The 15,583-nt window shown below is 45.0% G+C and overlaps 1 protein-coding gene across 2 annotated transcripts in view; it reads right to left on the reverse strand.

Annotated features, from left to right (window-relative positions):
- rabgap1 (RAB GTPase activating protein 1) overlaps positions 1-15,583 on the reverse strand; it is a 154,774-nt gene that overhangs the window by 44,363 nt on the left and 94,828 nt on the right. For both annotated transcript variants that reach the window (XM_080756241.1, XM_080756242.1), the window contains one exon: positions 2,478-2,591. In XM_080756241.1, coding sequence (XP_080612367.1) covers positions 2,478-2,591 — 114 coding nt within the window. The remainder of the gene's footprint in view (positions 1-2,477; positions 2,592-15,583) is intronic.

The raw sequence follows: 15,583 nt of genomic DNA on the forward strand, positions 1-15,583 counted from the left end.
ACCGGGCACCCATTTTGGTGTTTAGCATCATGTTATGCTTTACCTATTGAAAAATAGCAGATCTACAAGCTCATATCGCGCCACCGAGTGGCGCGCTATGAGCTTGTAGGTCTGCTATTTTTGAAAAATCGAAGAGCGACTGACATTTTTAGAATCTGATCTCAGGTCAGAATGGGTTCATCAGACCAGTGTGTGTGTCCAGTGGAAACCTCGTATGAATCTGATCTCAGGTCAGAATGGGTTAAGTGTTAGTCTAGTTTTAGTCGACTAAATGTCATGAGATTTTAGTCGACAAGATCTACAGTTGATTTAGTCGACTAAAATGTATTTTGGCGGGCCTTGATGCCGTCGTAATGAGTGTTTTTACACTTGCTGAAAATAGCTGATCTGCAGGCTCACAACGCGTCGCAACGTGAGCTTGTAGATCGGCTATTTCCAGCATGCAACCAAGTGTAACATGACTTATACTGGATCTCTTGTCCACTACTAGTCCCTTCCTAACATTTTAGTCTAGTTTTTATTTGTCGACGAAATTGCCAGTATATTTAGTCTTAGTTGTAGTCATCATAGCTTAGTTTTCATTTAGTTTCCATTCGTTTTTGTCAGTGGAAAAAGGTAAGTCGACGAACACTTTTCGCCTTAGTTTTAGTCGACGAAAACAACACTGCTTGGAGGCACGTTTCTGGCACGTGGAAGGACTCGGCTCTGTGGGTTGACTCCTGTCCGGGCCCGGGCCCGTCCTATACGTCTCACCAGGTCCAATTCCTGCTCTCACCAGGCCCAGGCATAGAGTATTAAAAGGATAGAGACTAAACTGGCGCGAAGCTCCGCCCCCCTCCGCTATTCATGTCAGTGGAAGTCGCTCAGTGGCGTTTTGAAGCACCCGGAAGGCTGCCGGAAGTACCGTCCATTTCCGCATTTTTTCGCTGATTCAGCATTTGGACACCAAATTTTGGTGTCCAAATGCGGAAGTGCAGCTGGGCTTTAACATTGAGCAGCTCGGTTGCACAGGGTTTCCTCGTCAAGAATCCACGGGTCCGCCTGCAGTCCTTCCTCTTACCACTAGGGCCCAGTGCTTAAACATTGGAGTGCCTATAGCTGGCCCCTTGGGCCCAGGACCTGTTGCGTTGCACCAGAGCCCCAGCACCATGGAGCACTTCATTCAGGAGTGGTGGATTCCTAAGTTGCCACGCGCCCCGTTTGAGCAATTCTCGTCTTTGCGTCGACTTTGTATGCAATGGCGCCGCTCCAACCATCCTAGTCTGAACGCAACTTTAGCCACATTGGTTCTGGCAGGGTCCACCTGAGCAATGGTGGTGCCGCCGCACGGGCTCCGCTTGCGGCCTTGACCCATTCTGACCTGAGATCAGATTCATAGGAGGTTTCCACTGGACACACACACTGGTCTGATGAACCCATTCTGACCTGAGATCAGATTCTAAAAATGTCAGTCGCTCTTCGATTTTTCAAAAATAGCAGACCTACAAGCTTGTATCGCGTCACTCGGTGGCGCGCTATGAGCTTGTAGATCTGCTATTTTTCAATAGCTAAAGCACAACATGATGCTAACACCAAAATGGGTTCCCGTACAAAATGGGTTAGTTAAATGGCACTCCTAACCCTGCAAGACCGGGATATATTTCTACTTGCAAAAATTTTATGCACATGCATAATACATTATAATTATTAAAATGATAATAATAATAAATCAATAATTTCAATTTGGGTGATATCTTTCGCAATGATAAATAAAACATGTTCTAGACATTCTATATTACAGAAATTGTACTTACTTTTATCAGGGTTAAAGGTCAAAGGTCATAGGTAAAAAAAAATCTAAATTGCCAGAGATTTCGAAGTTGCGTGAATTTCTGCCTGTGTGTGTGTGTGTGTGTGTGGGGGGGGGGGGGGGGTATTCATATGCAAATATCATGACCATTGGCCTTGCAATGAACATCAATGATGATGTTTAGGTGAAAAAAAGAACAGGGATTTTTTTTTTAATCAATTAATTAAATATAGTCTTGCAGGGCTAAAGGCCTCACGGAGGCTTTGTTGGGGTTTCCTCCTCACGGCGGACACAGGCTTACGGGCGCCAACTGTATATATATATATATATATACAGTATATATATATATATATATATATATATATATATATATATACAGTATATATATATATATAAATTGCACAATTCATTCTCACAGAAGTAAGTGATGCCAACAACTTGCTGAAGTCTATCTCTCTCTCTCTCTCTCTCTCTCTCTCTCTCTCTCTCCTTTAACTTTTTCTTTGGCATGTGTATTGAAGTTTTCTCAAAACAATGTTTACATAGAAATACTGGATGCACACACAGTAGAGTTCGGTATAGAAATATCCCACTGGAGGGTGTGTGTGTGTGTGTGTGTGTGTGTGTGTGTGTGTGTGTGTGTGTGTGTGTGTGTGTGCGCGCGAGTGCGTGTGCACGTGTGTCTCACCTTGCAGATCTTATAGAGAGAGTCCTGTCCGTCTCCTCCGGTGTCTTTGAAGTAGTCGTGAGCGGGGAACGTCCTGTTGATGTCCCTGGTGATGGCACTGTCCTGGGGCGACTCCTGACAACGACAGCAGGGGGCGGGGGAGAGGATTCAGGGTCAATGTTCAATGACAGCAGGGGGCGGGGGAGAGGATTCAGGGTCAATGTTCAATGACAGCAGGGGGCGGGGGAGAGGACAGGGTCAATGTTCAATGACAGCAGGGGGCGGGGGAGAGGATTCAGGGTCAATGTTCAATGACAGCAGGGGGCGGGGGAGAGGATTCAGGGTCAATGTTTAATGACAGCAGGGGGCGGGGGAGAGGATTCAGGGTCAATGTTCAATGACAGCAGGGGGCGGGGGAGAGGATTCAGGGTCAATGTTCAATGACAGCAGGGGGTGGGGGAGAGGATTCAGGGTCAATGTTCAATGACAGCAGGGGGCGGAGGGGAGAGGATTCAGCGTCAATGTTCAATGACAGCAGGGGGCGGGGGAGAGGATTCAGGGTTCAATGTTCAATGACAGCAGGGGGCGGGGGAGAGGATTCAGGGTCAATGTTCAATGACAGCAGGGGGCGGGGGAGAGGATTCAGGGTCAATGTTCAATGACAGCAGGGGGTGGGGGAGAGGATTCAGGGTCAATGTTCAATGACAGCAGGGGGCGGAGGGGAGAGGATTCAGCGTCAATGTTCAATGACAGCAGGGGGCGGGGGAGAGGATTCAGGGTCAATGTTCAATGACAGCAGGGGGTGGGGGAGAGGATTCAGGGTCAATGTTCAATGACAGCAGGGGGCGGAGGGGAGAGGATTCAGCGTCAATGTTCAATGACAGCAGGGGGCGGGGGAGAGGATTCAGGGTTCAATGTTCAATGACAGCAGGGGGCGGGGGAGAGGATTCAGGGTCAATGTTCAATGACAGCAGGGGGCGGGGGAGAGGATTCAGGGTCAATGTTCAATGACAGCAGGGGGTGGGGGAGAGGATTCAGGGTCAATGTTCAATGACAGCAGGGGGTGGGGGAGAGGATTCAGGGTCAATGTTCAATGACAGCAGGGGGCGGAGGGGAGAGGATTCAGCGTCAATGTTCAATGACAGCAGGGGGCGGGGGAGAGGATTCAGGGTTCAATGTTCAATGACAGCAGGGGGCGGGGGAGAGGATTCAGGGTCAATGTTCAATGACAGCAGGGGGCGGGGGAGAGGATTCAGGGTTCAATGTTCAATGACAGCAGGGGGCGGGGGAGATGGCCAACCTCCTCCAGAAGCAAAGATTTTAGTTGAAAACGTTCGCTCTGAAAGAATATATTCAAACATTTCGGCCATGTTTTCACGATTTTTCAAAAATAGCAGACCTACGAGCTCGTCGTGCGGCACCAAAGAATAAGTCTTGCACACCGCTTTGAAAGCTCCCCGAAAACGTAATTTACCAAAAAAATCCACACACACACACACACACACACACACAACGTTTCGTTGTTGTGCTTCTTTTTGTTGGAGCACCCAGGCGTGCACAGGTACACTAGGGTGTGCTAGAGCACCCCCCTGCCCTTCTTTTTCAACACAATCCCAACTGGACAGTAGGACAAATAATTTTTAATGAAAAACAGTGGATTAAGAACCTCAACACGGATTTTCCTGGAGGCTTAAACATGCCTAAAATCAGATCTTGAACACAACAAAACTTAAACTCAGGATTAAACTGGAGAAATCTAAAAGTGATTGGATCAGACTTCCTTCGGATACATGGCGAATGCATTTATTCCTTGCATTGTGCACTGAAGTTGTTTAATTCCCCCCCGAAAAGGAAGAGAGCGTTTGGGAACCTGAAGAAAAGCAAAGCGCGAGAAGAGAAACACGGGAAGCGAGGGAGGCTAAAACAAAGCAGTGGCCTTTTATTAACCCATTTAGGCGGCGGCCTGACGTCGAATAAAAAAAAAAAAAAGTATTCTAAATCCTGGCAGTTTTCTGAAATACCTCATGTTTCTGTATATATTCAGTGGTGCTCAATATTTCACGTCGAGGTTCCCGGACAGAATGGGTTAAACAACCGCCACTCCCCACAGTGGAAGTGTGTGTGTGCTTGCATTATGTGTGTGCATGTGTGTGTGTGTGCGCGCGTGTGTGTGTGTGAGCAGTTTACTGCTTACTGTACGAGCGTTGGTATACATTTGCAGGATGGTGTTCATATGGTTCACACGCAGATATTTTCGGTGAGCGTGCATGTCCCCGAATGTCAAGTGTATGAGACTTTTCCTGCGCTCTCCTCTCCTCTCCTCTCCTCTCGTCTCTCTCCGCTAACAGCGAGCGACATTCCCCCGAGCGTGAACGATAAGGATCCGTGTTTATACAAAGCACCACTTATAGCCATACTTATCTGGAGTGGTGAGAGCTCGTACAAAGGACCAGCTGAACGTAATGGCCAATTAGCTGCCCCGAAAGCGGGGCCTGGACCACTGGGGGGGGGGGGGGGGGGTGTCGTGTGACAATGGCGCAAAAACATCGAGAGGTGTGTGTGTGTGTGTGTGTGAGAGCAACACAAAGAAAAGAGACACAGAGTTATACAGTTAGATATAATGTATATACCGTAACCGCACTGCGCCTCATTTTCTTTTTAAACCCATTTAGACCTGAGGAAAGATTCTACAAATGCCGTCTAAATCCTCTTTCTATATGTCAGTCGTTCTCAAACATATTCATGCCGTGGACCCCAAAATGATATGTAATAATCGGCCGCCGACCCACATCTGAAAATATCTTGTTCCAGGGACCCCCCCCCCCAAAGAAGCAAAGATTTTCAAAGATTTTTCAAAAAATAGCAGACCGGCTACATTCTCATAGCACGGCACTCGGTGCCGCGCTATGAGCTTGTAGATCTGCTATTTTCTCAATAGCTAAGGTATAACACAATGCTTAAAACACCAAAAATGGGGTTCCCGTTCAGAATGGGTTCAATAGTTAGTTATGCACCCTTTCTTTCACCCACCGGAAATAGCCGATCTACAAGCTCATGAAGCACGACGCGCACAATAATCCGGAGCCTATAAATGTCAATGTGTGAGAGGTTTGTATAGAATGTATATATAGATATAGATGTACGATATTCTTATGAGAGCTGGTTATGAGGACCACTATTATAGTAAACAACAAGTAGAGGTTAAAGTAATACAATCAATTATTTTTCAGGGTGTAAAGGATAAATGGGCGCTGGATATATGGTGTAAACCAAAGCTCAGCACATACTGTGAGATAAAACAGGTCTACGAGACAGAAAACTATGTACAGTATAATTATGTCAAAGAAAAAACGATCCTTGTGTGCCCAAATTAGAGCTGGCATACTTGGTCTGCATATTGAGACAGGTAGATATGTAGGCACGGTGGAGGAGGGTAGACTATGTAGTCTGTGTGATTTAAAGCAAATCGAAAATGAAATGCATTTTGTTTTTTACTGTCCATTCTACAATTCCATTAGGGAGAGACTTTTTAATAAGATAGACCCAAACCATGAATTTGTATGGTTGGAGGACTTCGAGAGACTGAAGCGCCTGTTTCAAAAGTACACTTTTTCATTTGCCTCATTTCTTGAGAAGGCCTGGTCAATGAGGAGGTGGGCCATTTATATGTAGAATGGCCTTGTTATGATTGTTTTCGTTTTATTTTATTTTATTTTCTTTGTTTTGTTTGTTTGTTTGTTCGAATAATTTACAAATATGTATGAACAGGAAGTGTTGTATTCAGTGTATTCTGTGAAATGTGTCATATAATCCCATATGGGATGGGCCAAAGTGGCATGACACGAAAATAAAATTTTCATTCATTCATTCATTCATATAGATCATATGTTTGAGAGTTGTAGAATGCTACCAGGGGGACGATCCAGTGTTGTTTTCGTCGACTAAAACCAAGACGAAGAATGTTGAGACTGACGGAAAACTAAACGGAAACTACATGAAAACTAAGCTATGACTAAATACACGGACAAGTTCGTCAACGGATACAAACTAGACTAAAATGTTAGGAAGTGACTATAGTGGACGAGAGATCCAGTCCAAGTCATTTTACACTTGGTTGCACGCTGAAATGAGCAGATCTACAAGCTTACAGGTCCGCTATTTTCAGCAAGTGTAAAATCACGGCGTCAAAGGCCCACCTAAATACATTTTAGTCGTCTAAAAATCACCTGTCGATTTAGTCGACTAAAACTAGACTAACACTAAAACATTCCCGGGTGACTAAAATGTGACTAAATCTAAATGAAAACTCTTCCAGAGACTATGACTAAAAACTAAAATCAAAATCTGTTGCCAAGAAACAACACTGCATTGGACATAAATGCACAAACGTTTGGCTTTTTTCAGGCATCGAAAAACTAAAGTTGCACGGGGAAGATATGTTTGTATTTAATGTCGTCTACACCAGGGGGTTCTCAACGTTTTTGGCTATACTTTGGCACTGTCTCGGGACCCCCGCCGCGACCCCCAATATAAATTGACCGCTACAATAACCTTAATAGAGACAATACACCATAAATAAATACTGAAACCAGATAGAATCATCAGGGACGGTGACGTATGTATTATATGTAAACTCTTCATTTCCATTTTCCAGCCGTTCAGTTGCAAGAAAAAATAAATAAATAAAGTTTTTTTATTTATTTTTTTATTTTTGAGGACCCCCCCCCCCAAAATAATGTGGCGACCCCCAGAGGGGTCGCGAACCACGGGTTGAGAAGCCCTGGTCTCTCTACACAACGCTGGAGGTTTGGGCGAGCGCGTACGTGCTGTACTACAAGCATCCGACAGTTCCAACTCGCATTTCATGTGTGTCAACTGGCCAACAAGGGCTTCTTATTCGTCGCTCCAGGTTTTTTTTTAAAGTGGTGCAACCACTTCTACAACCAGCTCGCAATGTCCATGTACCCGTTTGTTTGTGATGTACGTCAAATGAGCACGAGTGCTGTGCGCATGCGTGTCAATGAGCACGCGCGGTGTGCGCATGCATGCGCGTGCACCACTGGTGTGCGCACGCACCCGTGTGTGTAGTGCCGTGCATGTGCGCGACGTGCACCACTGGTGTGCGCACGCACCCGCACCCGTGTGTGGATGTTGTTGCTACATAATTAGCGTCAATGCTAACGAGCTAACATATAGCCATCCTTGCTCTAAAAAGCACCAATGTTTCCATCTAGACCACCGGATTATCAGCAAAAACCTCAGAAGAAAAGATTCTACCAATGCCTTCTAAATCCTGACAGTTTTCTGAAAAACCCTACAGTATATGTTTCATTGTCAGTGGTGCTCAAACATTTTCATGTCAAGGACCCCCCCAAACATTATATGTAAAAATCGTGAAAATATTTATTTCAGAAAACTAGAGGATTTTGAAGATTAAACAAAAAAAAAAAATTGAGGTCAGGCCTAAATGGGTTAAAACACCAAAAGGGGTTCCCGCCCCAAGAATGGGTTAAAAGCCTGACGTGAACACGAAACATGTCGCTTGGATGAATCCTCAGTCAGTTCTCGAATCAATGACACAGCCAAATCTGCCAAAAACACTGCCCGGGCTATCTGCAGAATGATATTATTCAGCTTGTGCCGTCTTGTCAAGACACTTGTCTGATTTGTCACAAAATGCGTGTTAAGGGTTTTAGTGCATTGGGATCATTCTCTCTCACTCACTCACACGTACTGTAATGTACTGCACAGACTTAAAGTTTCTATAAGCAATAATATATGTCAACATTTTAATGACCTTTTTTATTTATTTATGTTTTGGTTATTCAGACAGCCAGCAAATGGGTAAAACGCTCCCATTGTTTTTAAGTCTCTGTGACACATCTGCATTACATTTTCTTCCTAGAAGCTTTGTCATTGGTCGATTTGCCTGTCCACTTCCCATTCGGTTAGTCATTTCGACCAGGTTTTTTTTTTTTTTCCGACCAATGAAATCTTTGAATGCAGATTGTGGCCCCTAGATGTGTCACAGAGACATTTAGTTTGGGAGCGTTTTACCCATTGCTGGCTGTCTGAATACAGCCCCCCCCCCCCCCCCCCCCCCTCTCTCTCTCTCTCTCTCATTAGAGACACAGCACTACCCCTCTCTCTGTTTCTGGCGCCCCCTACTGGTATAAATAAGTAACATACTCGGGCACATAGACACAGGTACACAGGTACACAGGTACATGGACATTGCTGGTTGTAGGAGTGGTTGCACCACTCCTACAAAACAAAAAAAACGTCATTACAATTTTGAGATATATTGCTTATAGCAACAGAGGTTCGGTTTCATTGGCATCCATTATGACCATGCTGTGCTCTTCATACGAAATTTAAAACCAGGGGAACTTAACCCATTTTGGGGGCGGGAACCCCTTTTGGTGTTTCAAAACGTTATGTAATAGCATAGTTCAACTAGTCAATCTACATTGACACGTTGTGAGCTTGTAGACTGGCCATTTCATCTATTCAAAAATGTTTTGCAAAATAGTAAAAAAAAAAGATAACTAAATTCTAATAGCTAAAGTATAACGTAATGCTTAAAACGACTTACACGAGTTACGTTCTCATCGTTTAATTCGCGTTTAAAAAAAAAAAACATCCGTCGCACTGGCGTGCAAAGGCTTCTGGGAAATTGAGTTCCAAAGCATTCCGTTGGCGGCGCGCAGCGGGATCGATCGTTCCTCCTCCGCTCTGTTGTCGTTGATCGCCACTTTGGGTTATTTTCCGACACTACGACAAACGATCGCACGTCGTTTTTTTTAAAGCGGATTTTAGTGTAAAGGAACGATGATGATGTCGGCGCGGCCGTTCTTCAGGCAGTGAACGTGCCATTGTGACGTAATAGCGTGACGTAACAGCGCGCCACGAGCATGTAGGTCTGCTATTTTTGAAAAATCGGAAGAACGGCTGACATAAAAAAACAGCTTTTTCAGAAAACTCTCAGGATGTAGACGGGCATTTTCAAAATCTGATCTCAGGTCAAAATGGGTTAAGTACAGTACTTAAAGTAAAAGTACTAAGTTACTTTACGCCACTGGCTTTCATATTATGACATGAAAAAAAAGAAAAAAGAAAGAAAAAATCCAATGGCAGTCCCTCAGTCAAATTTGGTCAGAGGATTATATTAAGGACAGGCCATTTTCACTCCGATGGCGTTTATTTCACCATCTCCGTTGCAAAGTTCTCCACTGAGCCCCCCAATCCGCCAATGGGAAACAGAATCCCTTTTTGGCCCGCGAGTATTAGAGAACTTTCATTGTAGCCAAGGTTAATGGACTTTGGCAAACACAGAATTGGATTGGATGCCCTTACTTTGAAACATTGTGAGAACTAATTCCAGCCCTCTTTGTGTCCTATATATAACCCAGCATTTATTATAATGTCATCGCAATAACGCAGGTGCGCGCACTTACGTATACCTATAACTGTACATGGCACAGACATGCCTAGGCGATACGGAAAAAAACAGATATCCCATTCATATACTTCCAGAGCTATACTATATTCCGTCCCCTGAAAATACCCCAACGTGGCACTGTTCCCCTTGCGCTGTCAACACCCCAGTGAGCAGGGCTCCCTGGAGACACACTAAACGTTTTCCCACAAGAAAGACACCAGAGCGCACTGCTCTCTGTGTGTCACTGAGTGTACAGTGTGTATGTATTTGTGTGTGCGCGCGTGTGTGTGTGTGTGTGTGCGTGTGTGCATGTGTGGGCTTCCATAACTCCAGGACAATGCCACGGCATATAGAGGCAGTGATGAAGGCAATAAAAGGGATTCCCAACCCTTCAAGTATTGAAGATTGACATTCCTGCAAGTATACAATGTTTTGATTGATTTGATGTGATCCTATAATTTATCAATGTGGCGTTCAGATTAAAACTCTTGCAAAACGGAGGAGTATAAATGGTGATTTCTTCACAGTATTCTGATTTTTTTTTTTTAATTCTGTTTCAGTGGGTTTTATGAGCCGGAAGCCAACATTGTGTAAAGATTAAAAAATATATATACTTGAAATCATTGACGTTTTGTGCACTGGAATCTATAATCTATGAGAATTAAACTTTTTGAATGGAATTATGGAAATGAATAAACCAACTTTTCCACGATATATACGAGCTTGTGGGTCTGCTATTTTTTGAAAAATCGTGAAAATGTAGTGCAAATCTTTGAATATTCTTTCAGAGCGAACGTTTTTTATCTCAAATCTTTGCTTCTGGAGGGTCCCTCCCTGGCACAACTTAATTTTCAGATGGGGGTCGGCGGCCAATTGCATATATTTCTGGGGGTCCTTGACATGAAAATGTTTGAGAAGCACTGACATAGAAACATGTTTTTTTTTTTTTTTTTTTTAAGAAAACTGTCAGGATTTAGAAGGCCTTTGTAGAATTGTCCTCGGGTCTAAATGGGTTAAAATGAATTAAAAAAAAGTAAATGAACAAAACTGAATTACTTTGATAATGGCACATTCGATAGGCCATGCCAGTACGATACACTGGCGTGGGCTGCACATTTATACAGGAGGGTAAAATGGAAGCCCCTGACGAGAACAACATAAAGACGCAGCAGGGACTGTATAATGGTTCAGACATCTTTATTGATCCCAAAAAGGTCAATTTTCATTTGCAGCTTACCCAGTCCACACGCACGCACACGCACGCACGCACGCGCACGCACGAACGCACGGTACTGCATCGGAGGCAACAGATCGACATACTGTACATACTGTCTAGGTCAATACAGAGACAAAAAAAACAACAAGCAGCATTAATAATATAAAACATTGTTCTTTTTTTTTGGCAGTTACATAAACCGAGTATATATAGGCCTAATTAAATAATTATAACAGTCATTTTAAATGTCCATAATACCGTCGGCATTTAATAGCCCCCTGCTACAGTCTTTTATTGGGAATGAAGGACTTCGTGCAGCGATTTATTCTCCTAAGGGGCACATTATAACACCAGCCCAGAGGGAATTACAATGAGTTCACTGGACACAACATGGTCTGGTTATTGCATCATGCAATAGAAATATGGGGTCGCACACACACACACACACACACACACACACACACACACACACACACACACACACACACACACACACACACACACACACACACACACACACACACACACACACACCAATAACTGATGTAGTTTAAATACCGGTGATGGGGTCGCACACACACACACACACACACACACACACACACACCAAGAACTGCTGTAGTTTAAATACCGGTCATGGGGTCGCACACACACACACACACACACACACACACACACACACACACACACACACACACACACACACACACACACACACACCAAGAACTGCTGTAGTTTTTTTATCCTCGCATAGTGAATGGGTCCTTCTCTTTGCTGGGCTCCATTCATCTCGGAGGAGATTGTTTAAAACGATCAAAGTCAAATTAAATATTTTCCGGGGACGTGCTGACGAGGTCCGTCGACTGCTTTTGACAACCGACTCCGTGTCTAGCTTACATCAAATTGGATATTGATCGCGGAAGGAAGGAAACTCAGATCAAAATGGGTGTAGAGTTAAAAAAAAACAACAGATTTATACTTTTTTGGGAGGCCAAAAAAAATAACTCCACAAGCTCACTGCGCATAACAGCGCAATTGTGGGAGTGGAGATTTTCTCTATCTCTCTAAGCATCAGAGCCAAGAACCAACCAATGAGAGCCAAGAACGAACCAATCAGAGCCAAGAACCAACCAATGAGAGCCAAGAACCAACCAATCAGAGCCAAGAACCAACCAATCCGGATCAAACAGGAGACGAAAGAATGGAATACTGAACTGCCGGTTACATGATTCTTGTTGTCCTCTGAACATCATCAATTAACTTTGACACGCGCACGCACGCACGCACTCTAACAGTCTAACAGTCATGTGTGAATCACTCTTGGACAAACTACCGCAAGGTGTAAGTTAAATTAAGTTCTGATTATTCCCTTTCTGAACACGAACATTAGACTCCATCACAGTAAACAGACGATATACTGTATTTGAATAGAAAAAGAGCAATACCTGTTTTTTGTGCACATGAAGCTAAGAGTATAACAGTCTGTAAATATAGAGAAACAGTCAGAAATATCACCTCACGGCCCTCTGGACCTTATACCAGTCTGCTCAGACTGTGTGTGTACGTGTGTGTACATGTGTGTGTGTGTGTGTGTGTGTGTGTGTGTGTTGTTTTTTTGGGTGTGAATCCTAACCATGGCTTTAACTGGCCCAACTTCTTACTTAGACGCGTGCACGCACACGCACGCACACACGCACACGCACACGCACACACACACACACACACACACACACACACACACACACACACACACACACACACACACACACACACACACACACACACACCACACTTCTTCCTCATTAGTTTACTTTTGTACTCGAATGTCAATTTAGGGCGAGAAGAGAAAAGACAAAAAAAAGAAAACGACCAAAACACCAACATAACCTATAGGATGCTCTGTCGGCTCTCTCTCTCTCTCTCTCTCTCTCTCTCTCTCTCTCTCTCTCTCTCTTTCTTACACTCTGTGTCTCTCTCTCTCTCTCTCTCTCTCTCTCTCTCTCTCTCTCTCTCTCTCTCTCTCTCTCTCTCTCTCTCTCTCTCTCTCTCTGTGTCTCTCTGTGTCTCTCTCTCTCTGATGCCAAACGGTTGCGAGGGGTCATACCATCTTCATGGCACCGGCCAGGGTTTAGCGAGGAGTCACGAGAGAATGGACTGTTTGTCTTCTTTCTCCGTGGGTGTGTTCCTCCCGTCCGTCCGTCCGTGTGTGTGTGTGCGTGTTCGTGTGTGTGCGCGCACACACACACACACACACACACACACACACACACACGCATGTGCATACATACAGTACATGCATGCATACACGCGCATGTCCCTGACTGCAGGCACAGTTACGCAATCACAGCATAATATAGGCTATAGTGAAGAAGATAATTAACCCATTTTAACACCACTGACATAGAAACATATGGGGTTTTTTTCCCCCCAGAAAACTGTCAGGGTTTAGAAGGCAATTTTGTTTAGAACCTTGTGTCTTGCTTTATTATATAAAACGTGACGTTGATTGAAAAATATGAAATATGGAGATACAGGGTCTCCGCCCCCAACAGCGGCAACATGCCAGACAAGGTCAAGGTCAAGGTCAATGATCTAAAAGGCCAAACGGGTTTCTACCAGGAGGAGAGTGCTGTGACTTGAAAACTCAATTACCTGCGGTTGGGGAAAAATGGCATGGGGAAAAAATATATATATTCTATTTCCGTTACAAACAACAAACGTATTTCCGAAAAGAAAACGCGTTATAATTTAGCTATTGAAAAAAATAGCAGATCTATACAAGCTGAGTGGCGCGCTATGAGCTTGTAGGTCTGCTATTTTTGTATGTGTATCTTGGACACAGTTACCACGCATAAATATAATGATAATATAAAATATGTAATAATAACACTACCACGCGATCATAAATATCAGTCGGAAAAAGCAGAACAAAAAAGGGGGGAAAAAACATGAACAAATAAGCAACATTTACTGTTGTTTCTTTCACAGGTTTCACAGTCAGTCGTACAACACAAAACCAGCATCCCGTTGGGGGGAAGCATTACAAAGGAGGACCAAAACCAGCATCCCGTGGGGGGGGAAGCATTACAAAGGAGGACCAAAACCAGCATCCCGTGGGGGGGGAAGCATTACAAAGGAGGACCAAAACCAGCATCCCGTTGGGGGGAAGCATTACAAAGGAGGACCAAGACCAGCATCCCGTTGGGGGGGGAAGCATTACAAAGGAGGACCAAAACCAGCATCCCGTGGAGGGAAGCATTACAAAGGAGGACCAAAACCAGCATCCCGTGGAGGGAAGCATTACAAAGGAGGACCAAAACCAGCATCCCGTTGGGGGGAAGCATTACAAAGGAGGACCAAAACCAGCATCCCGTGGAGGGAAGCATTACAAAGGAGGACCAAAACCAGCATCCCGTTGGGGGGAAGCATTACAAAGGAGGACCAAAACCAGCATCCCGTTGGGGGGAAGCATTACAAAGGAGGACCAAAACCAGCATCCCGTGGAGGGAAGCATTACAAAGGAGGACCAAAACCAGCATCCCGTTGGGGGGAAGCATTACAAAGGAGGACCAAAACCAGCATCCCGTTGGGGGGAAGCATTACAAAGGAGGACCAAAACCAGCATCCCGTTGGGGGGAAGCATTACAAAGGAGGACCAAAACCAGCATCCCGTGGGGGGGGGAGCATTACAAAGGAGGACCAAAACCAGCATCCCGTTGGGGGGAAGCATTACAAAGGAGGACCAAAACCAGCATCCCGTGGGGGGGGAAGCATTACAAAGGAGGACCAAAACCAGCATCCCGTTGGGGGGAAGCATTACAAAGGAGGACCAAGACCAGCATCCCGTTGGGGGGAAGCATTACAAAGGAGGACCAAAACCAGCATCCCGTGGGGGGAAGCATTACAAAGGAGGACCAAAACCAGCATCCCGTTGGGGGGAAGCATTACAAAGGAGGACCAAGACCAGCATCCCGTTGGGGGGAAGCATTACAAAGGAGGACCAAAACCAGCATCCCGTTGGGGGGAAGCATTACAAAGGAGGACCAAAACCAGCATCCAGTTGGGGGGAAGCATTACAAAGGAGGACCAAAACCAGCATCCCGTTGGGGGGAAGCATTACAAAGGAGGACCAAAACCAGCATCCCGTGGGGGGGGGAGAAGCATTACAAAGGAGGACCAAAACCAGCATCCCGTGGGGGGGGAAGCATTACAAAGGAGGACCAAAACCAGCATCCCGTTGGGGGGAAGCATTACAAAGGAGGACCAAAACCAGCATCCCGTGGGGGGGGAAGCATTACAAAGGAGGACCAAAACCAGCATCCCGTTGGGGGGAAGCATTACAAAGGAGGACCAAAACCAGCATCCCGTGGGGGGGGGGGGGGAAGCATTACAAAGGAGGACCAAAACCAGCATCCCGTTGGGGGAAGCATTACAAAGGAGGACCAAAACCAGCATTCCGTTGGGGGGAAA

Source organism: Protomyctophum bolini (assembly GCF_963924005.1).
Source record: "Protomyctophum bolini genome assembly, chromosome: 22".
In the NCBI taxonomy this organism is placed as follows: Eukaryota; Metazoa; Chordata; class Actinopteri; order Myctophiformes; family Myctophidae; genus Protomyctophum; species Protomyctophum bolini.